We start from the raw sequence: 20,728 nt of genomic DNA, 5'->3' as shown, positions 1-20,728 counted from the left end.
GTATTTAAGTTATTATTAAAGTATTTCAGTTATTGTCCTGATGCATCTCAGTAATCCAGGTAAAAAATCAAAAAGAAAAAAAAATTGTGTAGGTCTTCTGGACGGGTTCTTCTTTAATGAAACGTTTCGTCTCTCCTCCAAGAGACTTCTTCAGTCTGAGAGTTTCAGGCAAAATTCAGGCTTTTAAGCCCTGCCTCCATGTGACTGATACTCACATCACATGGCTATCATTGACACCTAATTAACACTTATTGTAAATAAGTTGTAATATTACAATAAGTGTTAATAAGTGTTACAACAAGTGTTAATTAGGTGTCAATGATAGCCGTGTGATGTGAGTATCAGTCACATGGAGGCAGGGCTTAAAAGCCTGAATTTTGCCTGAAACTCTCAGACTGAAGAAGTCTCTTGGAGGAGAGACGAAACGTTTCATTAAAGAAGAACCCGTCCTGAAGACCTATACAATTTTTTTTCTTTTTCAGGTCTAAAGTTTTCAGTGTGAGATTCAGTTTATGTCTCTTTAAAACAGTCCATCAGTGCAGGGACTGAACCCATGCCGAGTTTTGTCTAAGAAGAACTCTTTCACACGTTCGTGCCCAGCTCATCAAACCAACATCCGATGGCAAACATCAGCTCTGCGCGTTGGCAAACAGATGCTTCAAACACAGCAATCACAATCAAACGCCATACTTCATCACGTAAACGCACAAAGTGCGAACGTTGTCATTTTCTCCGCTGACAGTCACGTCACGAAGACTTGCGCTCCAACATTTTTCCTTATTTCCTCCAAGCAACTCTATAGTTGGAGCTGAGGACCTGCTCTGCTTGTACATTTGCATTCTTCATTTAAAAATTGATTTACAAGTTGAGCCGATTGCAGAGGCGCTCTACAAACAAAACGCTGCCAGTGAGCAACACACCCAACAACAAACATGCTGGAGGCAAAAAACTGTCACAAATAAAGGAACTTCACATTCCTCCACTTGTCACCCTGCAACGCAAAGTTTTAAATGAAGCTCTTTCACGCTGTTTATGCTTTTAAGTGTTGGGGAGGACTCTCAGTTACTACCAAACCAAATCTTTACTCAGCATTTGTAAAAAATAACTAATATATATATATATATATATATATATATATATATTTCATGGTGGTGGACTTCAATAATAAATAGGCAAAATCCAAATAGCAAGCATTTCATACTGCTAAGATAAGAAGGGCTGAATGTTATGATTGTCAATTAAAAATATTCTGTCTGAGCAAAGAGGGCAGCTGCTGCTGTTAACAGAAGAGCCGTGTGTCCTTGGGGATGTCGCTGCAGTCACAGTCTGTACATGAAATGAAATTCTGTCACTTTATGTGATGAGATAAAGTCTCAGTAATATGGCAGCTTGACATAACACCCCTTCTGTGTGTCACGCTGCTCCTCTCTGGTAGCTCCAGAAAGCTGATTTAATCTTCTCACAAGGTTACAGCAGGCAGCAAAAAGACAACAGAGTTGTTTTATTGGATGTTGACGTGTTCCGATTTATTGTGAACATTGATCCTTTTAGCTGCATTATAACTTTGTTCTTTGTAAATTAATCAAATTTGATCAAAATGACCTGAACACATTTTCAGATTCCAGCTTTTTAAGCTACATTTGTATCCCAGATTTGAAAGATTCCAGAGATATTTCATGATTTGCCTTCCTAATCAAGATAACTTTGATATTTAGTCTGATTCCAGTTGTTACGTTATTCTAATGAGGAATTTTTGATGTCATTATAAAGTGAAAACCTCAAACAGTATTTGGATTATATTAAGATTTATCACCTGGGAAGAAAAAAACTTTGCTACCTCGCAGAAAAACTTCGTTTAAATGAAAAGTATTTGATCATTTTGACAAAATACATTTGTTGCAAACATTTTGATTAATGCACTATTTCTCCACTTTGGGACTTGGCCCTCTGTATATGTGAGGGGACACATCTACAATATGCTGTGTTTTAGGAGGCACAGACTCTAATGAAACCGTCTGCTCTTTTTAACAATAAATCTGAAACTATGAATTCTGAGTTGTTCTGAAAACCAAAATAAAGATTTAATTATACCTGCATCTCCTGTTCGATTCTCAGCCTCTCCTGACCCAGTTCCTCTTGATAAAACTGCAATAAAGACAAATAAATTACATACAAAATTTCACATTAATGTAAACACATAATTAAAAGGTAATGCTCTTAATTTCAGCTAATAGAATTAATATAAAAGGAAATTACATTAATGGTCAGAATTCTGACATACATGTTTTTAAAATATGTTTAACAGCAAGTGTTGAAAACAAGAAATTGTTTTTGTGGTTCACTTGTTTTAAATGACAGCTAGCTTCTGATTGGTTGGATTGAAGACATGTAAAGTGACCAGAAAGTGTTGTTGTTGATCAGTAGAATGACTAATGAAGTCATCTGTTTGCCTCCTGCTCACATTTTTATAACAACAATAAGCTCAGATACCTCAATGTCCTTGTCCTTCTGTAGCAGAGATGAGGACAGCTCCTGAACTTGTTCCTCCAGCTCTCCAACCCTGAGCGTGAGTGTTTCTTTCTCGTCGCAGAGCTCGGTGATGAAGGCCTCATTAGAGTGAAGCTCTTCGGTCAGTTCCTCTATTAGCCTTAATGCAAACAGACGGTTGATTTCATTAGTTTGGGGTTTATAAGAACAGATTTGTTTCTGATCTCTCTCTCGGTCTTCTGTACCTGTCTTTGCTGGTGTTGGACGGGGACAGGAGGTGTGGAGGCCTCTCGTCCTCGGGGATCTCCTCCATGGCGGCGTCCAGTGAAACGAGGGAGGCGTGGGAGTGGGACCCGGCCAGCGAGGCCATCCTCTCAGCCTCGCTGCGAGCTAGCTGGGCCTCCTGCAAACCCACACGGAGAAGCATGAGTGATTTGTGATGACGAAGGAAGCGTACGGGTGTGCTGATGGTAACAGTTAGGGCAGGCGAACCTCCTGCAGGAGCTGAATCTTGGTCTCCAGCACCTGCTGCATGTGGTCAATTTCCTGCTGTCGCTCCTGACATCGTCTCTGCAGCTCTGCTTCATTGTTGTTGGTCAAACTTTCTGCTGTTGTGCTAAAAAACGTTAAAATAAAAACACAATAAAGATCAGCTTACACAAAGGTCAGCGACAGATTCTTGGTTAAAAGAGCTGGATTTGATTGGCTCTAACACTCTGAACTCAACCCAGTTGTGAGTTTATTATCATGTCTCAAAGCTGATAACGTCTGGATGAGTTTGACTTTTCTGTGTCTGTATTTAGAAGTGGAAAAGATTGCCATATTTGGGTCTGGAACTCTTCATTCGTGACGGCTTTACGTTGGCCTAGAGCAGTGGTTCCCAAACTTTTTGTCTTCTGACCCACTAACTATCCACGGCAGAAACGTGTGACCCCAAATATTACTGGTCTGAGTACATGAACTTCGTTAATAACCCTAAAAACACAGGCTTTTTGACAATCTAAACAGCTTGTACACAAATATATATACTTATTTATACTTATTTTGTGTTTTTGTAATAATTATAGGGAAAATATTACATCAGCAATTATTTTATTACCCTTTAAATTGATTTCTGGAGATTATCCAAGGTGCTTCATGACYCATAATTGGGYCCMAAGCCCAACTTTGGGAACCAAAGTGCAGTGGTTCCCAAACTTTTCAGGTTTTGACCCACAAAATAACAGTAGCAGAGACCTGTGCCCCCAACTATTTTTGGATGATAAATATTTGTATCAAGTCAACTAAACATGAGCAGAGTAACAATATTTTTTATACTACATTTATCCATTTTAAATACACTAACCTCGCTCCTTTGTAACAACTAAGGCAAAAATGTAATTAATTCAGAAATTTTTTTCAGGACCCCACCTTGATGTTTCAGGACCCCACTTTGGGTCCCGACCCCAACTTTGGGAAACACTGGCCTAGAGCACCACTGTAGGAGACACTGAAGATATTTTTGACAGGAAATGTGCTTAAACTTAACACATATCATAGAAACTCATTCTTTAATGCCTAAAATAACTGGTTTATTCATTTGTTACTTCTTGATTGAACCATCATAACTTTTTGTTATTGAAATGTCTCACTGCAAAAAATGTCCACCTAACCAATTAAAATCTGATATCCAGCCAAGATGTCTTTTTGATCTTGTTTTGAGACTGGTTTACTAAACAAGAACTGATTGTGTAAGAATAATAATCTTGTTTTCAGAATGTGTAAGATTATTTGTCTTGTTAGCTTGAAAATTTGACTCAAATTAAGTAAAAAAATTTCTGCCAATGGAGTGAGAAAATTTTATTTGGTAAGATTCTTGAAATACTTGATTTGACTCAGTTTTTTCTTATTTCAAGAATTTTACCAAATTAAATTTTCTCACTCCATTGCCAGAAATTTTTGACTTAATTTGAGTCAAATTTTCAAACAAATAATCTTACACATTCTGAAAACAAGATTATTATTCTTACACAATCAGTTCTTGTTTAGTGAATCTCAAAACAAGATCAAAAAGACTTTTTGGCTGGATATAAGATTTTAAAACTTGGTTAGGTGGACAGATTTTGCAGTGAGTTGATCCAGAATGCTGCAGCACATGAGTAAAATTAGTTAGTTCTCCAAGTTTTAACAGTTATTACAGCCTCGAGGATGCTCAGGACTAAGAGCTGAATCAAATCCTTAAAACCTCTGCCCTTCCTACCCAGTAACAGTTTAAGTGACGGATCTAAAATAATCTCAGGGTTGTTATTTTACCAGTTACTGTACTTGTCAGTGTTGAAAGTGGAATTAGTCACTGTTTACATGCACGCAGACATCAGACAGGTTGGTTTTAGGACCCGATGGAGACGTCAGGGAGAGCCAAGAGAAAAATCTGATGTCACCGCTTGTCTGTGTGCTGCAGGGCTGTGGTATGTCCTCACACCGTCCACTTATAGCTGAGATGAAATAAGTGCCCCACCCACGCTGCGTGCTGTGCYCATTAAATGTTCTATTATTATTATTATTAGTCATAAAATAATGTCACAGATCATACAAGCTGACACATACGGTTTCTAAACTTGGATTTATTGTTTTCACACCCGCCCTGATTTTCCTGATGTGACTCACAACAAGGTTTTCTCACACTTTGGGTCTTTAAAAGCATCTCGATGTATCACTTAGTGAACGGCTGCATCCCGGAATTCCTGCTCCCAGAATGGCACACGCCTCTCTGTCGCCACAGAACCTGTTCCAGACGCCCTCGACACACGTTTTTAACTCCATCTGGCACATGCAGCAGCTCAGATAACAGAGGTATTTTCAAACTAGTCTAAATAATATCAGTGTGTGTCTCGGGGACATGTGTCCGTGGTGTTGAGTGGACACTTAGTGGTCTTGGTCTGTCGACTGTTTGACCTGCCGGCAGACTGCTGGAACTGATGCTCTGCTGACTCGAAAACCAAAGAATTTGACTCATGGAGGCAGAATCAAACAATAAAAACTACTTTACTGATGTTAGTACTCGAAAAGTGAAAACTTGGCTCAGTTCACATCCATTTTTTTCAACTTGGTCGAAATTTGGCGAACGACTTGAAACTAAATCATGAGTTGAAACAAGAAAAAAACAAAATAAAAGGGGTAAAATTTGAGAAACAGTAGCTAAAATCTTAAATTAATCAAAACCAAAGCTAAAACTTAACTTAGCAAAACCGTAGATAAAAGTCCGAATTAGCTAAACTGAAGCTAAACTCTAAAATAATAAAAACAGTAACTAAAAGTTAAAATGAATAAAATCACAGCTAAAGTCATAAATTGACAAACCAGTACTTAAAAGGCTAATTTAGCAAAATTGTAGCATTAAGTTTAATTAAGAGGAAATGCAACTAAAAAGCAAAATTTGCAAATTTGCTGCTAAAAGCTACAGGTAGAATAAGGAGTCAAAATTTAAAAAAAAGATTTTCAAGAGATTCTTGAAAAGAATCTGTCTATTGAGAAAACGCTTGTAAATAAAGCTACATGTTTACATGATTCCTGATAAGTTATAGGTTAAAATAGTCCAAAGTGTACAGAAGTAGTTTGAGTCAAATAAAAATAAAAATAAAACATTTTTCAATCACTAGAAACAGGAAAGCGCCTGTGTGAATGCTGACTCAGTATTCATTCACACAATGACTATCACAGAAATCCAATCTCTGTTCCTCTGAATCTCATTCTTTCTTTGGGTCTCTGAGTTTTGAACAAAGCATTATGGATCTGGTGACTAACTTCTGATAGAATTACAGCTCAACACCACCAACCTGTTGGATTGCATCCTTGAAAAATATTAAATGTCTTTACAACAGAAAGGAAAAAAGGACAAGAGACATCAGTTGTGTAACGTTACACTCATGTTTACCTTCTGATTTTCACCCTGATATTCAGCTCAACAATGCTTTTAAACTTTCTCATTGTCTCCTGAATATTTCTGACAAAGTAAACAAGGAGACTAAGTAGTAGACAACAGGAGAAATGTTACCTTAATAAGCCTGAAGCTCAATAAAAAAACAATGTTGTTGCAGTTTGTTTTCAGCAAAATTGTTTGTCACAAAAACTTTGACAGGAAGTCCCTGCAGCTTACTTTTAAATTATTCTGTACAGTTTGGTCTAAATTAATGTGAGCAATGAGACGTTCTTCCAATTTACTCAAGGTTTAGAAAAATTATTAAGGCATAAATTAGGATGTTTAATGAGAGGATTTTTAAAATAATTTTATTGAGCTGCATTTCAAAACAGATGATCAAACTGCAACCCTCTGACAGACTGCAACTTGAAAATCTAAACGTTTTCATACATAAACTGAGGTTTGTGTTGTTGAACTTACAGGGCTTTATCCAGAAGTTCTTGTTTGTCCTGGAGCTCCTTCTTCAAGCTCTCTACTTCCACCTTCAGCTCAATGTTCTGCAGCAGATGAAGAGTGGGAGGGGATCAATTAATCAAATCATGCAATCACAAACAAATGCCAGAAAATACCTATAACTCAACATCCCTGAGAGTGGTTCATAATTTTCAGTCCTCAGAATTGGGTAAAACACGTGAAGATCCAAATAAAATAACAATCCATCATCTTTTGCCCGCTTCTTCCTTGGGTCGCAGGGAAAAATAAATATTATAAAGGCTAATATTGAAATAGTTGCTGTTTACATCATGATGGTCTTTAAAAACACAAACAGGAATCATCTTATTTTGGACATGTTTTCAATCTTCAGCAAAATGCTTTTTTTTGCCTAAATCTTTGCTACGTCTGTGTATTTTATTAAAAATAAAGCTCTTGTCAGATGGTCCCATCCCACTGTGTAAATCATCCTTACAGAACATCTGACCGACTGTCAGGGAATTTCTATTTTGAGCTGGAGAATGCAGAGCAGCTCACACAGCCACACACAGGAGCCGAGGGCTGAGCTCTGCAGTTTGTTTACCTGCTTGGGTCCACACTGGGTTGTGTGTGTGTGTGTGTGTGGGGGGGGGGGGGGCATTTGACTGAGGGGGTTTAAACAGAGAGCATTGAGGGATTCATTCTTTCCATTCTGCCCTCTGACAGCCTGAAGAGGTCACCTGGTCGTGTGTTTATCTGTGTTTACGTGCCGCTCAGACGTCGCTGTCACTCATTATCATGAGCTTCTCTGTTATGTTCAGAAAGAGCTCTGAGATCTGCAGCTGTGTGAAAATAAACTCTGAACAAACCACAGGTGCGCACTGTTATTCTGCACGAGAGCGGAGTCAAGACTAACCATGTTTACAAGAGACAATTAAAAAATAGATTTAATAATAACAGAAAACCTATTGTGACTTTGATCTGCTGAAGACAGTGTTATAGCAAATCTTTAAGCCATTGTTTATACAACTTCTGAAAATTCTGTCTGACTTCGAAGATGTCTACACTGAAGATGGAATAAAAATCAACTGGATGTAAACAAACTGCAGTGCTAACAATTAGATCAAATATATAACGTATATGAGATATTTAGTCATAAAAAGGTTTAATAAGTTGGCTAAAACATGACAGTGTGACAAGGCCTTTTAGTGAAGAAACATCTCTAAATTTACGACTTGAACTGCTGAAAACAAGCAACTATTTCTTTAATAATGTAAAAACCGCATTTTTTTCCTTATTGATCACTGCATATTATTATTATGTTATTATTCCGATTATGTTTTTATAATAACAGATCAAATCCAATTAATCAACAAATAAATAATATATAAAAACATCTAAATAAATTTATGTGTGTGTGTGTGTATATATATATATATACACAGCTTAAGATAATATCTTACAAAAAAAATCTTCTCATGTTCAAAAAGTTTAATCCAACTCCTAAACATATTGATTATTTGTAGCACAAATTGAAGGAATGCATTTCACCCGCTGCTTTTCATACCAGGAAATTAGACTAAATATCTTCTTCTGTGGAGAAATAATGACTTATTTGACTTAAACAAACTGTAACGTTTGATCTGTTAGAGCTGAGCAGGATTCTCTGTCACACAATGATGTTTTAGACAACTTATGCCAACATGTGAAATGCTTTTTTCCACTTTGACTAATAAAAGTTATATATTTGATCTATTTGTTAGGATTACAGTATGTAAGAGAGGCTTCCAGTTGATTTTTAAATTCTATCTTCAACATGGATTAATTTAATTTAGGCATAAATAGTTTCATAAGTTGTCTAAAATATTATAGATCCATGGTTTCAGAAATATTTTGCTAACAGACAAACACACAAGCAAAATCCTCATTGCCTTAATTTTGGTGACAGAAAGTATATTATAATGAAACTTTAATATTTTTATTTATTTAACTAAATTTTCTGCATTTGTTCTGATTAAGAAAAAATATTATTACTGTTATGGCAATATTTATTTAACAAAGACAGAAATACGTGGTCCAAGAATGAAGGTACTCCATGAGATGATCAGCTGAGTTTTATTGCAACAACAGGAAACACAGAGAACAACCTGCCCTGTCTCTGTGCCTCTGCTTCTCTCTGTCACTGTCTCTCCACACTACTCACTGTGTCTCGAGAGGCCTCATATATATATTAACAAACACCATTATGTCATCTTAGCAAGATTTGATACAAGGTCAATGGAAAACACAAAGATAAACACAAGTGATATCTAAGAATGACTGTTGTTAGAAAATCTTGTTCTGACTTTAATCATTCTGTCTGCAGATGAACAGCATGTCATGAAAACCTAGGTCATTAAAGGATGTCATGAATTACTTGCTTCATCATAAAAGTATTAGTTCCATTACATCTCCCCCATCTGATCATTAAATCACCAATTAAATGATCAATAAAACAAAAAAACTCTTTAATGTATTTTTAAAAAAAGACATTTCAACATAAACCTAAGTATATGTACTTTTCTGAAATCCCAACCCCAGTAATTCAATTTTTATTCCTCCTACAGTAATTTCTAACCCCAAAACATAATTATCGCACAAAAGTCTTTGGATCATCTTGAACACAAACAGGATTGCCTGTTTTGATGTGTGGAAGGGTCAGAGGTGGTGGTGGTGCTCTGTGAATCTTTTTGTAGATCTTGGTTTAGTGCGAGGGGCTGGAAGAGGAGGGTTAGCTGGATTTGGGCATGGCGTTTGTTTGAAATTAATCTCGCCAGGTTCTTTCATGTTGTTAGTAAAATCCAGGAGGGGGCATTCCACTTGCTGTCCTGTTGGGGTCTCAGAGTCCAAGAGATCCTTTGTTTGTGATGCTGGTTCTGCAGGTTGAAGTAACTCCTCTCTCTCTGGTTCTGATTCTGAAGCAGTCTTCTTATCAATAACTGGCACACTGTGTTCCATCGATATCTCAGTTTTCTCCAGCTGTCCTTCAGACGTCATCTGTTGTGGTTTTTCCTGTTTGTTTCCAGCCAGAACTTTGTTCAGGAAATACTTYATGTTGGAAGCCAGAAGCTGTGCTCCAGTTTGATTCAGTCATTCCATCAGACCTGAAGAGATGTTTTCTTTCCCAGAAGAGATCAAAGTTATCCACAAAACACAGAGTGGTCAGCACAGGACTTTTCCAAAAAAAAAAAAAACAAAAAAAAACATTAAGAGCCAACAGTCTGCTGAACCTCTCAGCTCCTCCTCTTGCTGCAGGAACGGGCCCACTGAGGAACACATCCATGTTGAGATTGTTAACTGCATTCAGCAGCAGAATAAAATCCTTCTTCAGGATTTCTGACTGTCGGTTCATAACTTCATCACTTCCTGTATGAATGATGAGTGTATTCAAAGTTGGATACTCAGCTGAGATTTCCAGAATCTTCTCTGTGAGGTCAGACATTTTATCAGTAAAACTCAGAACTTTGACTTTTTTATTGTTCCAGAAGCCTCTGATCTCATTCACCATTTTATCTGTGATGATCAGCATTTCTTGATTTTTGAAAGTGTCTTTTTGGACTTGCTTTGGCTTTGAGTTGGATCTGGATCTGGTCTCAGGTCCCTCTCTGARRTCASMRGATGAACTTTGTTCAGACTCAGTTTCTTCCAGTGGTGTGAATCTGTTTTGAAGAAACACTGCTTCATTTCTCTGGCTTGTTATCAGGTGTTTTGATTACAGCCTGTTGCTTTCTTCTCCTCGCTGGAGGAGAAAAAGCATTTCTCTGTAATTATGGCCATTCGATGCCATCTAAGAGCTGAATCCTTCCTGAGAGATGTTTTGGTCTGGCACAAAGAGAGTCCCATACAGTTTTACACTCAGAAGCAGCTTCCATCTTCTTGTCCAGTGGATCTCTCATCTCAGCCTTCTCACCCATTAAAACGCATGTTGAGTTCTCCAAAGCATTCATCTCTTCCAAATGATGAATCTTGAGCTCCAACACCGTCWCCTTTTGGAGAAGCTGGCAGAAATCCTCTTTGGAAAAGTAAGGAGGCATCTTGAAGCTTTTACTCACTCTCAGCAGATGATGTTTCAAAAATCTTCTCAGGTTCTTCAACAGCCAAAAATAAAATCCAATGTTCTTTTTTTTATTGAAGATCATCCATCACAACCAGCACCAGCATATCTCTGTTGTAAAAACAATTTACCATAAAAAGGTTCTTTTCATCCGGCTGGAGACATGGTCCTGAGCAGTCCAGTCCTTGCTCACTCATATCAGTCCACCTGCAATGTGGTCTTGGTCCGTCGATCTCCTAGTGGTCTCTGCCAACAATGCCAACTGTTATGGCAATATTTATTTAACAAAGACAGAAATGTGTGGTCCAAGAATGAAGGTACTCCATGAGATGATCAGCTGAGTTTTATTGCAACAACAGGAAACACAGAGAACAACCTGCCCTGTCTCTGTGCCTCTGCTTCTCTCTGTCACTGTCTCTCCACACTACTCACTGTGTCTCGAGAGGCCTCATATATATTAACAAACACCATTATGTCATCTTAGCAAGATTTGAWACAAGGTCAATGGAAAACACAAAGATAAACACAAGTGATATCTAAGAATGACTGTTGTTAGMAAATCTTGTTCTGACTTTAATCATTCTATCTGCAGATGAACAGCATGTCATGAAAACCTAGGTCATTAAACGATGTCATGAATTACTTGCTTAAACATAAAAGTATTAGTTCCATTACAACTATCATTAAAACTTACAATAATATCAATTATCACACAGCTGTTAAATAAAATTACCCTTCAATACCCAGAAACAAGGAAGCAGATTAAAAAGCTGCACCAGGATTTGTGGGGGAAAAAACTGTTTTTATGGCACAAAAATTATTTTTTTCCCCTTAGTTTGGTTTTTGTAATGCTGTTGTCATTGTTTTGGTGATTCAGCTCAAACTTATGGTTTAAACAAGTGATAAATTAACTTTTAGCTAATATGGTTGGTATGTATTAAGGTCAGCATAAACATATGAGGTTTCATCATAGCTGACAGTGAATAAATATAAAAACAGTGCTCATAAAGTTAATATTAAATTTATATTTAAATAGATATTAGGTGTTCATGGCAGTTTTATAGTTTAAAACTTAAAAGTGTTTAGGATGAATTTTCTTCAGTTGTGGTTTTCAACAATTTTTTTTTGAGTCCCAGTTTTCTTCAATGTAAATTTTGCACAATAGATGCATACTGACAATAAGCCAAACAAAAGTAAATTTCCTCACAAATTGTACAATTCTTCCTGTCACTGAAAGCTGATTGTATTTCATAATTTGATTCTTTGACAAATGCTCATAAAGTCTACTCATCAAGGTAAATCTATACGTCTTTTGATCTAAAATGATCAATAACACCTTAATATTATTAAACTATACTTTTTTATAAAATAATAATAATAATAATAATAATATATTAAAAAATGACAAAACTTGTGTTAACAGTGAAATATATTGTATTAATAACATGCTGCAACCACCCCCAAACAATGTTGCATCTGTCCCCGGGCCTGGGGTCGGTTGCAACTTCTGACTTATAATATTCAAAGGCAACTAGTGAAGAATGTTCTATAATCATCTTGAAATGGTTTTGACTATTAACAGAGAGATGTAAGTTTATTGCATAAACATTTGGTTTGCCTAATAAAACTATGTGTAACAGAGCCAAAGGCTAAAAGTGTTGCCACTGTCCCCCAGCCTTTCATACAGAAACAGCTGGATGAAAACAACATTATGTTGCAACTCCAGTTTCACTTCTTTCAAAACAACAATGCAGCAGCAGCAGCTCCAACCAGCTTACTGTAGCAAATTATTTCGATTTTTTCCATTCTAAAAGAAAATTCTTAAGCGTACAAGTTCTGCTGAGGATTGTTGTTAAACAATAGTTTTTTTTATATTTATTGAACAAAAAATGCATGTAAAAAAAGGCAAAACGGAATAAATCTGTGTTGTCATTTTCCATAGAAACTTAAACTGGTTGATCTATATGGGTGTAAACTGTCTTCAAATGATGCTTAACAGCCTGTACTTTATTGAGCATTTTCTAAAATTAACATATATAATTAAAATTAGCATCACATATTCAGCAGCAAAGTCAAACACAGCAGCACACTTTAGTTTTATTCATAAAACTAAAAAAGAGTGAACTAACTAGGATTTAGATTAGCTGGAATTGTGTCAATCAAAAGAAACAAAACCATTCCTCTGAATAACATAAAATCATATGTAAACTAAATAAATAGCATAATTTGTGTGCCAACAGGCCATCGTTTACATTCGAGGCGTTCTGCCGCAGCAACACTCTGAACAGAGCTGTGAGAGGACTCTGTACTCCTGTCAACAATAGGCTTTGCAAAACAACAAATATCTTCTCAACCTAAAAACAGTCCTAAATATAGAAACTCGTGTGTCTGCTAATCTGACCCCCTCTCCCCCCAGCAACAGCCCCACTTTTAACCCAGAGGAGGGCGGAGCCACAAAACACCTGATCTGCTCATCTTTTACCAGCGAGGTACCATCTGATATTCTGACATGGATCCATCCAGAATGCATTTGTTCTTGGCATTAAATCAATTGACCAACAAACTCTACAAAATAAAGATTATTGTGTGAATATGTTGCAAAAAGCTGTTTATATCACACATTCAAACGGTTGGGTGAGAAATGAGCTGGCCTCTAGAAGGAGAAATGAAACCTGACATTTTCTGATGTTTGGACACTCATCAGGATCCATGTGATGAATAAATCTGAAGCCTGTTCTATAAATAGAGGCCGTGGAGCTCTCAGTGAGATCTCTATGTACCCACAACTCTCCCACCTGGCTGAGTTACACTAATCTGTTTCAGATAGATGACAATAAGTCACACACTTCACTGTAACCAACATGAGACACTCGGGTCAGCTAAACATTTTGGAAACAAGATTATCTTTCCTATAAAAAGTGATTCTTTTTTGTTAACCCTTGATCACAGCTGTGTTTAACATGGATCAGTTTCCTCATCACTGCTGCGGCGAGAGTGGAAGATAAGAAGGTCTTGTTTGATCAGATCACGAAGCCTTTTAGTTTTCTTTTATCAAAGAGAAGCTGCTAATCAGAAAGGATTTAAAGAACCAGAAGTGTAAAAGAAGCAAGTTTAAAATGCTGATCTCGGACTTCAGCAGCCAGACAACAGCTGGCCCGGGTCACCTTCTGCTAACATGCAGACAGACTCACAAACACGATTAGAAACAGTGAATAAAGCACTAATATCTGTTGTCTGCACCCTCATGCTTCAGTGAATAATTGTGTAATTTTAAAAACATGCAGTCAAAAAGTCAAACATGCTGAACAAAATACAATCTTGGTAAAAGCACAAAAACACATTTTTTCTGATTTTCTTTACAGCACAGTTTTATAGYCAAGTAACAACAAAAACACATTAAATCTACAGCAGAACATTTCAAATAAAGCTTGTGTTGCAGTGATTCTATCAGTAACATTTAAAGCAAACAATATCTAAATTTATGAAACATTTACAAGTTCAACCATAACCCCCCACAAAAAATAAATAAAATAATAAAAAATTGCCATAAGATGTCACAGCATCACAAAAAACAACTTGTTTCAATATGAGTCTGCAGAAGAATTAGAAATCATCTGTATTTGATTCATGTGAGCATTTAATTTTCACAGTAAAAATCACTTATCTGCTATTTTCCTAGAATAAATCACTATTTTATTCATAAATTGGGGAAATGATTTGAATTTTTATGAAAAAGTGCAAAATAATATAGATTTATGTGAGGTTCAAACTTAAAAATTAAAGTAATCACAAATTAAATTTGTTTTGATTTAATTCATCTTGAGATATGAAACTAAACAAGTGAAATCTAAATTTACATAAAAGCTTTAGATATATTTGTTCAGCTCTAAGTAGCTGTTTGATCAGAAATTCTCATGACTGATTCTGATACCTTCAATATGTTAGTAAAAGCTATTTCTTTGCTCCAAACACAAATCACTTTTTTAAGATGTAAAATTATAAATATATAATTTGACAACAGTAAAACAGTGACACCAAAGATGGAAAATCTGTTTTTTTTAATCTGCTGTGACTCCATCCTCACAGCAGCCAGATCATGTTACCAAATTAAACTAAAGCCATAAAGAACATGATGGGCTTGAAATCCAATACATCTCATAAATCTGAATCAAATCCTCACAGGTTCTTATTTGACCCATCAGGGAAACACAAACCTGAGCTGCAACAATCAGTGCATCAATGAATTATCAGTTGTTCAGACTTTTTAGATCAAACACTTGATGCCAAATCTCTTTCAAAAACAAAACACATAAAGGTGAACCTGTTCCTTTTATTTCGTCCTCAGCAGGACAGATCAGAGCGGTGAGACCTCACTCACCGTGCGGTACACATCCTCGCTGCTCTCCGTGTACTTCTGCTGAATCCTCTCCTCCAGGAAGTAGATGCGGAGCTTGAGGCTGAAGTTCTCCTTCTTCAGGTCATTCAGGTGCTGTGACAGAGTACGGTAACCGTTAGACATGACGGTCAGAGAGTGCCGACACCTCTCAACATGTCCGTTATGGGTCAGAAACTCAAAGTCCTCTTGGGTCCTTTTCCGGATCACCACCCAAGAGGGGAACAAAAACCCATTTTAAAGGAGAGCAGCAGTCAGGGCTCTTCCTTCTGTTTGAGTCCTGGAACCACCAGCCACCTTCTCCATAACTATTATTACTGACTAATCCTATAACCTTTAGACCTCTATACACAACCACACACACACTAAAACTAACACATTCACACACAAACACACACACACTCTAAAGTGTTTTAGGGTCTTGCGGTGCAGAGAGCTACTCTGCAGCCCTGCAGTCAGAGATGCAGCTGCAGCAGCTCCATGGTGCTCTGTGGTCTGCCTGATGGGACAGGAGCTTATTTTACCAGAGGAGACATCCCTGGAATCTCAGACTGCCAGGGGAGATGGGTGGAAAAGGAGGGGGAGCTTACAGGCACTTGTGACACACTATGAAGGGAAATCACAACCCTCAGAAAAATTAAAAAAACTGACCCTGAAGCTATTCAAGAGGAAACTTGAACCTTAATATTAGAATTCATGGTGTTTTAGAAACTATGTATTTAATGGTTTTGCTGGTTTATGTGTTTGAATATCTTCTAGTTTTACTTACAGTACTAAGAATCAAGGGTCTTGGTGTCTTTTTGAAAACCTATTTTCACTAAAAGAACATAAAGAGGGTTTGGTGCGTTTGTTTATACCTTAACTTCTACACCACTAAGTTAATCCAGTTTGATGACAGGATTTTAAAACAACTATAAAATATCAAGAAGAGACAAAATAACCAGTGATTTTTGGGAGCACAAGAAAACCATTGAGTTCAACACTCATCTGTCATTATATGTAAATTTTAGGAGCCATAACCAGATTTAAAACAGAGGGTACAATCACACACACACACACACGTCACTATTAATGGTTTGTGAAAACAAAGTTGTTGTCTCAGTTTAACTCCATAAAATGTGTTTTTTGTATTATATCCCAGAGTTAGTGACGTGTCATCTGAGGTAGTTTATGCAAAAAGGGAGAATTTGTTCTCATTTAAAAGTTACTCTTATTTAATTTGTGTTCTTTTCAAATGATAAAGTGCATCTGTGTGTAAAATAACAGCTGTACTTCTTGGAAGTGACTAAAAGCTCTACGACTGAGTTGATGACATGTAATCAGTCAGGTGGGACCAGATTGTGCCATCAGATTAAAGGGGGGGTGGGGGGGTTAAGTGCTGGACAGAGTCAGAGTGCATGTTGGAAATGTGATACAAAATACTGTATGTAAAAGTCTAACATGGTACAAAGAACTAGCAATGATACTCGTCCACATCTGCTTCCTCTGAAATTCAGTTTTCTTTTCACTTTTTATCCCACTGTTGCTTGTACATAATTTTGTTACTCAAGATGAGAATCAAGCAGTTTGTTCTGCGGCTAAAGCTGACGGGATTGGGAGAAACGGACGAGTGAGAAGAAGGTAAAAGAAATACGAGAACTGGGAGCTCTGTGCCACGGCGCTATTAATAGAGAAGCATCCTGAAACTCACAGAGTGGTGAGTCCCTGACTGTCCCTCAGATCAGACACTGAGAGAAACGAAACAAGGTCTGCCCGAGTCGAGAGGGTAAAACCAAAGACAGACCAGTTTTGTTCCGTTTAGTTTTTGACACATTCAGTGACTTCACTGATTGGAGAGTCATGTTACGTCTTGTTAAATAATGCAGAGAGAAGATCAAGGTCAGCCTCCACAGAGCATTAGATATGACATCTTATACACAGACTGGGGTTTTACACTGCTTTTCCCCACAAACACAACCTTTAATTATTGATCAGAAATCAAATAGGTGTAATATAAAGAGCATGTGTTCCTGTGTGTTTATTTTAGTATCCAGGTGACACAAATACTGACGTGTTAGCGGCTCTGAGAGCTCCTTTCATCAGTCGGTGGCTGGTTTGTCACAAACGCCTTTAGAGCACAGCTCAGCAGCTCCTCCTGCAGAGGATGGCTTCATTCTCAACTAATGGTTGTTCAAAGAGTCAGCAGTTTTAAAGATGGCCTCCAACCACTTTATATGAGAAATGCTGCAGAGCAAGTTTTTCTGAGTCACAACCATGCTTGTGTTGCAAATCCTATAAGTTACATCACAAACAATGAATGAAAAAGTACATAAATTGGGACATTTTCACTGTATTGATCAGTTATGAACTCGAGAAGCTCCAAGCCCCGTTTAAACAGTTACTGACGTTACTTGAATCAATTACTAACATAGTTAATAAAGTGGTGATATATTAAAGTTGTCTTATTTATGTAGGGGTCACCTCGAGTGAAGAAACAAGATTTACTGCCTCGAAGCAGGCCTCGGACACGCCTGACGAGAGGACAGGAACTCTGTCACAAACTGAACTCTATTTAGGCCATGACAGGTCATTCTAACCGTGGAAGAGAACCCCTCAGTTCTCTTAATCAGATAATGGACAGAACAATCTCTTCTGTTCGTGATTCATTTGTGTTTTACTAAGAATGTTTATGCATTTGTTAAATCATGATAACGTTCTCGTCAGGCCTGTCCGAGGCCTGCTTCGAGGCAGTAAATCTTGTTTCTTCACTTGAGGTGACCCCTACATTTAGTACAATTGTATCACTGCACTGGCAGATTATTTCACTTAATTTGAGTCTGAATCTTTTCAAATTTAGCAGATTAATCTGCCAGTGGAATCAGACAATTGTGGTTGATAAGCCTTTTTGAAATAAGGAAAAGTTCCAAGCTGACAAGATTAATGATCAAACAAATTCTGTTCTTGCTTATAATTTATCATCTCAAAACAAGATCAAAAATGCGTTTTGGCTAGGATTGCAAGACTTGGTTAGATGGACAAATGTTGCATAGTGACCTTTAACCTTTCGTAGCTTAATGTGTATTAGCAAATAATGATGAGTTATTTAATGCATAGAACCTGCTCTGCTAATTTCTATAGAAGCTGTTGGTAACGGCTCCAGAAAATGACCAAGACTCATTAAAAATCTAATAATTCATTAATTAAACATGACGATTTCTACAGCACACTGCATGAAGTCCTGTCTCCTGCATCTGCACCTGAAACACACGTCTCCAGTATAAAAACCCATCTCTGATATAAAACTCTCCTGCTGTAAATTACAGGTGCCAGCAGCGACAACTACACACCAGAGAATTTGCATTTCCTGCAAAAAATGCAGTGTGAATGCTTAATGCTGAAAGCTGAATAGCTGAAAAAATTGAAACTAGCCTAAAGTAGCTGAAATTAGCACAAAGAAACAGAATAAGCACATATTTGCTGAAGAAAATGGTAAAAGTTATCACAAAAAAGGTGAATTTAGCTGAGAAAAAGCTCAATTTCGCTCAAAAACTCAGCTTTTTTATAAACTAAAGATTATTTTTGATTGAATTTATTTATTTGAGAAAAAGGGGCAGATACAATAAGATTTTATCTTCTTCTGCTACCTTTCATTTAGTTTATGATTGGTATTTTTGTTTTATGTTGAATTTATGTTGTTGTTTTTTAAAGAAAGGAAAAAACTAAAGAAAAAAATTAGCAGAAAAAACAAAAGAAAGCACAAAAAAAATCATATTAGCAGAAGAAAAGCAAGCTCAGAATGATTGCTATAAACCAGAAAAAAGCTAGAATCAGCAAAATAGCTGCTGAAGGAAGCTGAAATTAGCACAAAGAAGTTGAAAAAGTGAAGATTTTAAAACAGGTTGTAGGGACTTAAAACAGATCCATTCATTTTTTAATAAGAAAAATGTTGATGAAAAAGCTATAAATTGCTGACGTACCAAATGCCATAGAAAGAATGTCCTGAAGGAGTTAACATTTGATATACAAATTGTAAAAATAGCACAAAAATGGTGGAATGAGATACTGTGTGCCAAAAAAAAAAACAAAAACATAAAAATGATGGTTATGGAATGATGCATTGACATAAAAATGGCTTAAACATCCATCTTTTACTCGCTTCTTCCTTTCAGGGTCACTGGTGCCCATATCCAGCAGAGGGGCCTGGACAGGTTGCAAGTCCACAAAAAGACAGTCAACCATTCACACTCTTACTCACACCAGGGACAATTTAAGAGTTGCCAGTTAGCCAAACAGTCATGTTTTTGGACTGTGGAAACTGATTTGATCTTCTCGCTGAGAGGCAACAGCTCACTGAGCCAAACTTAGTTTCTACACCTACTTCTAATACACCATTTTTTAAAATGTCTTCTTAAAATATAGTGGTGATATTCCACTTAACAAAGCACAGGACACCAAAGACTTAAAGTGGGTCAGAATCACCCTGAGGCAGATTATAGCAGAGGAGGGTTCTGGGTGTTTTCCACCAAATGATAAGAGATGGAGGAGATCTCTATATGTCCTTCAGTGTTTGGATTAGACAAAACAGCAAAACAAAAATATCTAAATTTAGTCAAAGCATTGCTTATCTTCACGTAGCAAAGATTTGCTGCCGCGTGATGTCACCATAGAGCAGTTTCATTTCACACACTGTTCATATAACGTCTTAATCACAAATAAACTCCTCCAAATCGAATCAAAGAACTCACCTGTTCAAACTGCTTGAGCGTGTGAAGCTGAAGAGGAGGAGAGTTGTCTGCTTCATCGCTGCACAAATCTAAACAAAAATGAATAAGAATCATTTTAAAAGATGTCCCAGTAAAAATATAACATCCACATAAAAAACAGGGGTGAAGTCGGGATAAAAATGAAAGCTACCTGTCATGTGACCTGTGGTTTGGGCTGCAGAATCCTCTTCCACAACACTGTCAGAAAGGAAAAAGAAAAACTGTGTTTTATTTACTGTGAGGACTGCACCTCTGGGGGGAATGTGAATGTGTGGAGGGTCTTATTATCAGGGAAGATATGAGGTGCAGGGAGGAGGAGGAGGAGGACGGGATCAGAGTTCAAATAGTTTACATTTCTGATCACATTATAACAACAGCTCATCAGGGAGGTGAGAAAAAACACCAAAATACCAGACACGCCTGATTTGATCAAACTCAAAATCACATGAGACAACTGATAATTCCTCCACACCCTGAACACATCAGAGCTGCCCCCTTTCTTCTAGTCAGAGTCTGGTGAATTCCTCTGACAGCTGCAGCCGGAGCAAGAAATGTAAAGACAACTGCTGCGGGCCAAGTTCACCAGGTGGACGAGGAGTAAAGCATTTCTTTGGTGGACAAATCACATCTCAGCTGTTTATTTA

The 20,728-nt window shown here is 37.2% G+C and overlaps 1 protein-coding gene across 1 annotated transcript in view; it reads right to left on the bottom strand.

The window, feature by feature from the left end:
- pde4dip (phosphodiesterase 4D interacting protein) overlaps window positions 1–20,282 on the bottom strand; it is a gene marked incomplete at its 5' end in the record, with an annotated part of 46,796 nt that extends 26,514 nt beyond the window's left edge. Inside the window, 8 exon segments of the mRNA XM_014021410.1 lie at window positions 2,092–2,145; window positions 2,491–2,647; window positions 2,733–2,890; window positions 2,980–3,103; window positions 6,866–6,942; window positions 15,328–15,438; window positions 20,067–20,134; window positions 20,236–20,282. Coding sequence (XP_013876864.1) covers window positions 2,092–2,145; window positions 2,491–2,647; window positions 2,733–2,890; window positions 2,980–3,103; window positions 6,866–6,942; window positions 15,328–15,438; window positions 20,067–20,134; window positions 20,236–20,282 — 796 coding nt within the window.
- Between the last annotated feature and the right edge of the window lie 446 nt (window positions 20,283–20,728).

This window comes from Austrofundulus limnaeus, unplaced genomic scaffold (genome assembly GCF_001266775.1).
Source record: "Austrofundulus limnaeus strain Quisiro unplaced genomic scaffold, Austrofundulus_limnaeus-1.0 Scaffold3, whole genome shotgun sequence".
Taxonomy (NCBI): Eukaryota; Metazoa; Chordata; class Actinopteri; order Cyprinodontiformes; family Rivulidae; genus Austrofundulus; species Austrofundulus limnaeus.
This window is presented reverse-complemented; position numbering and strand designations above follow the sequence as displayed.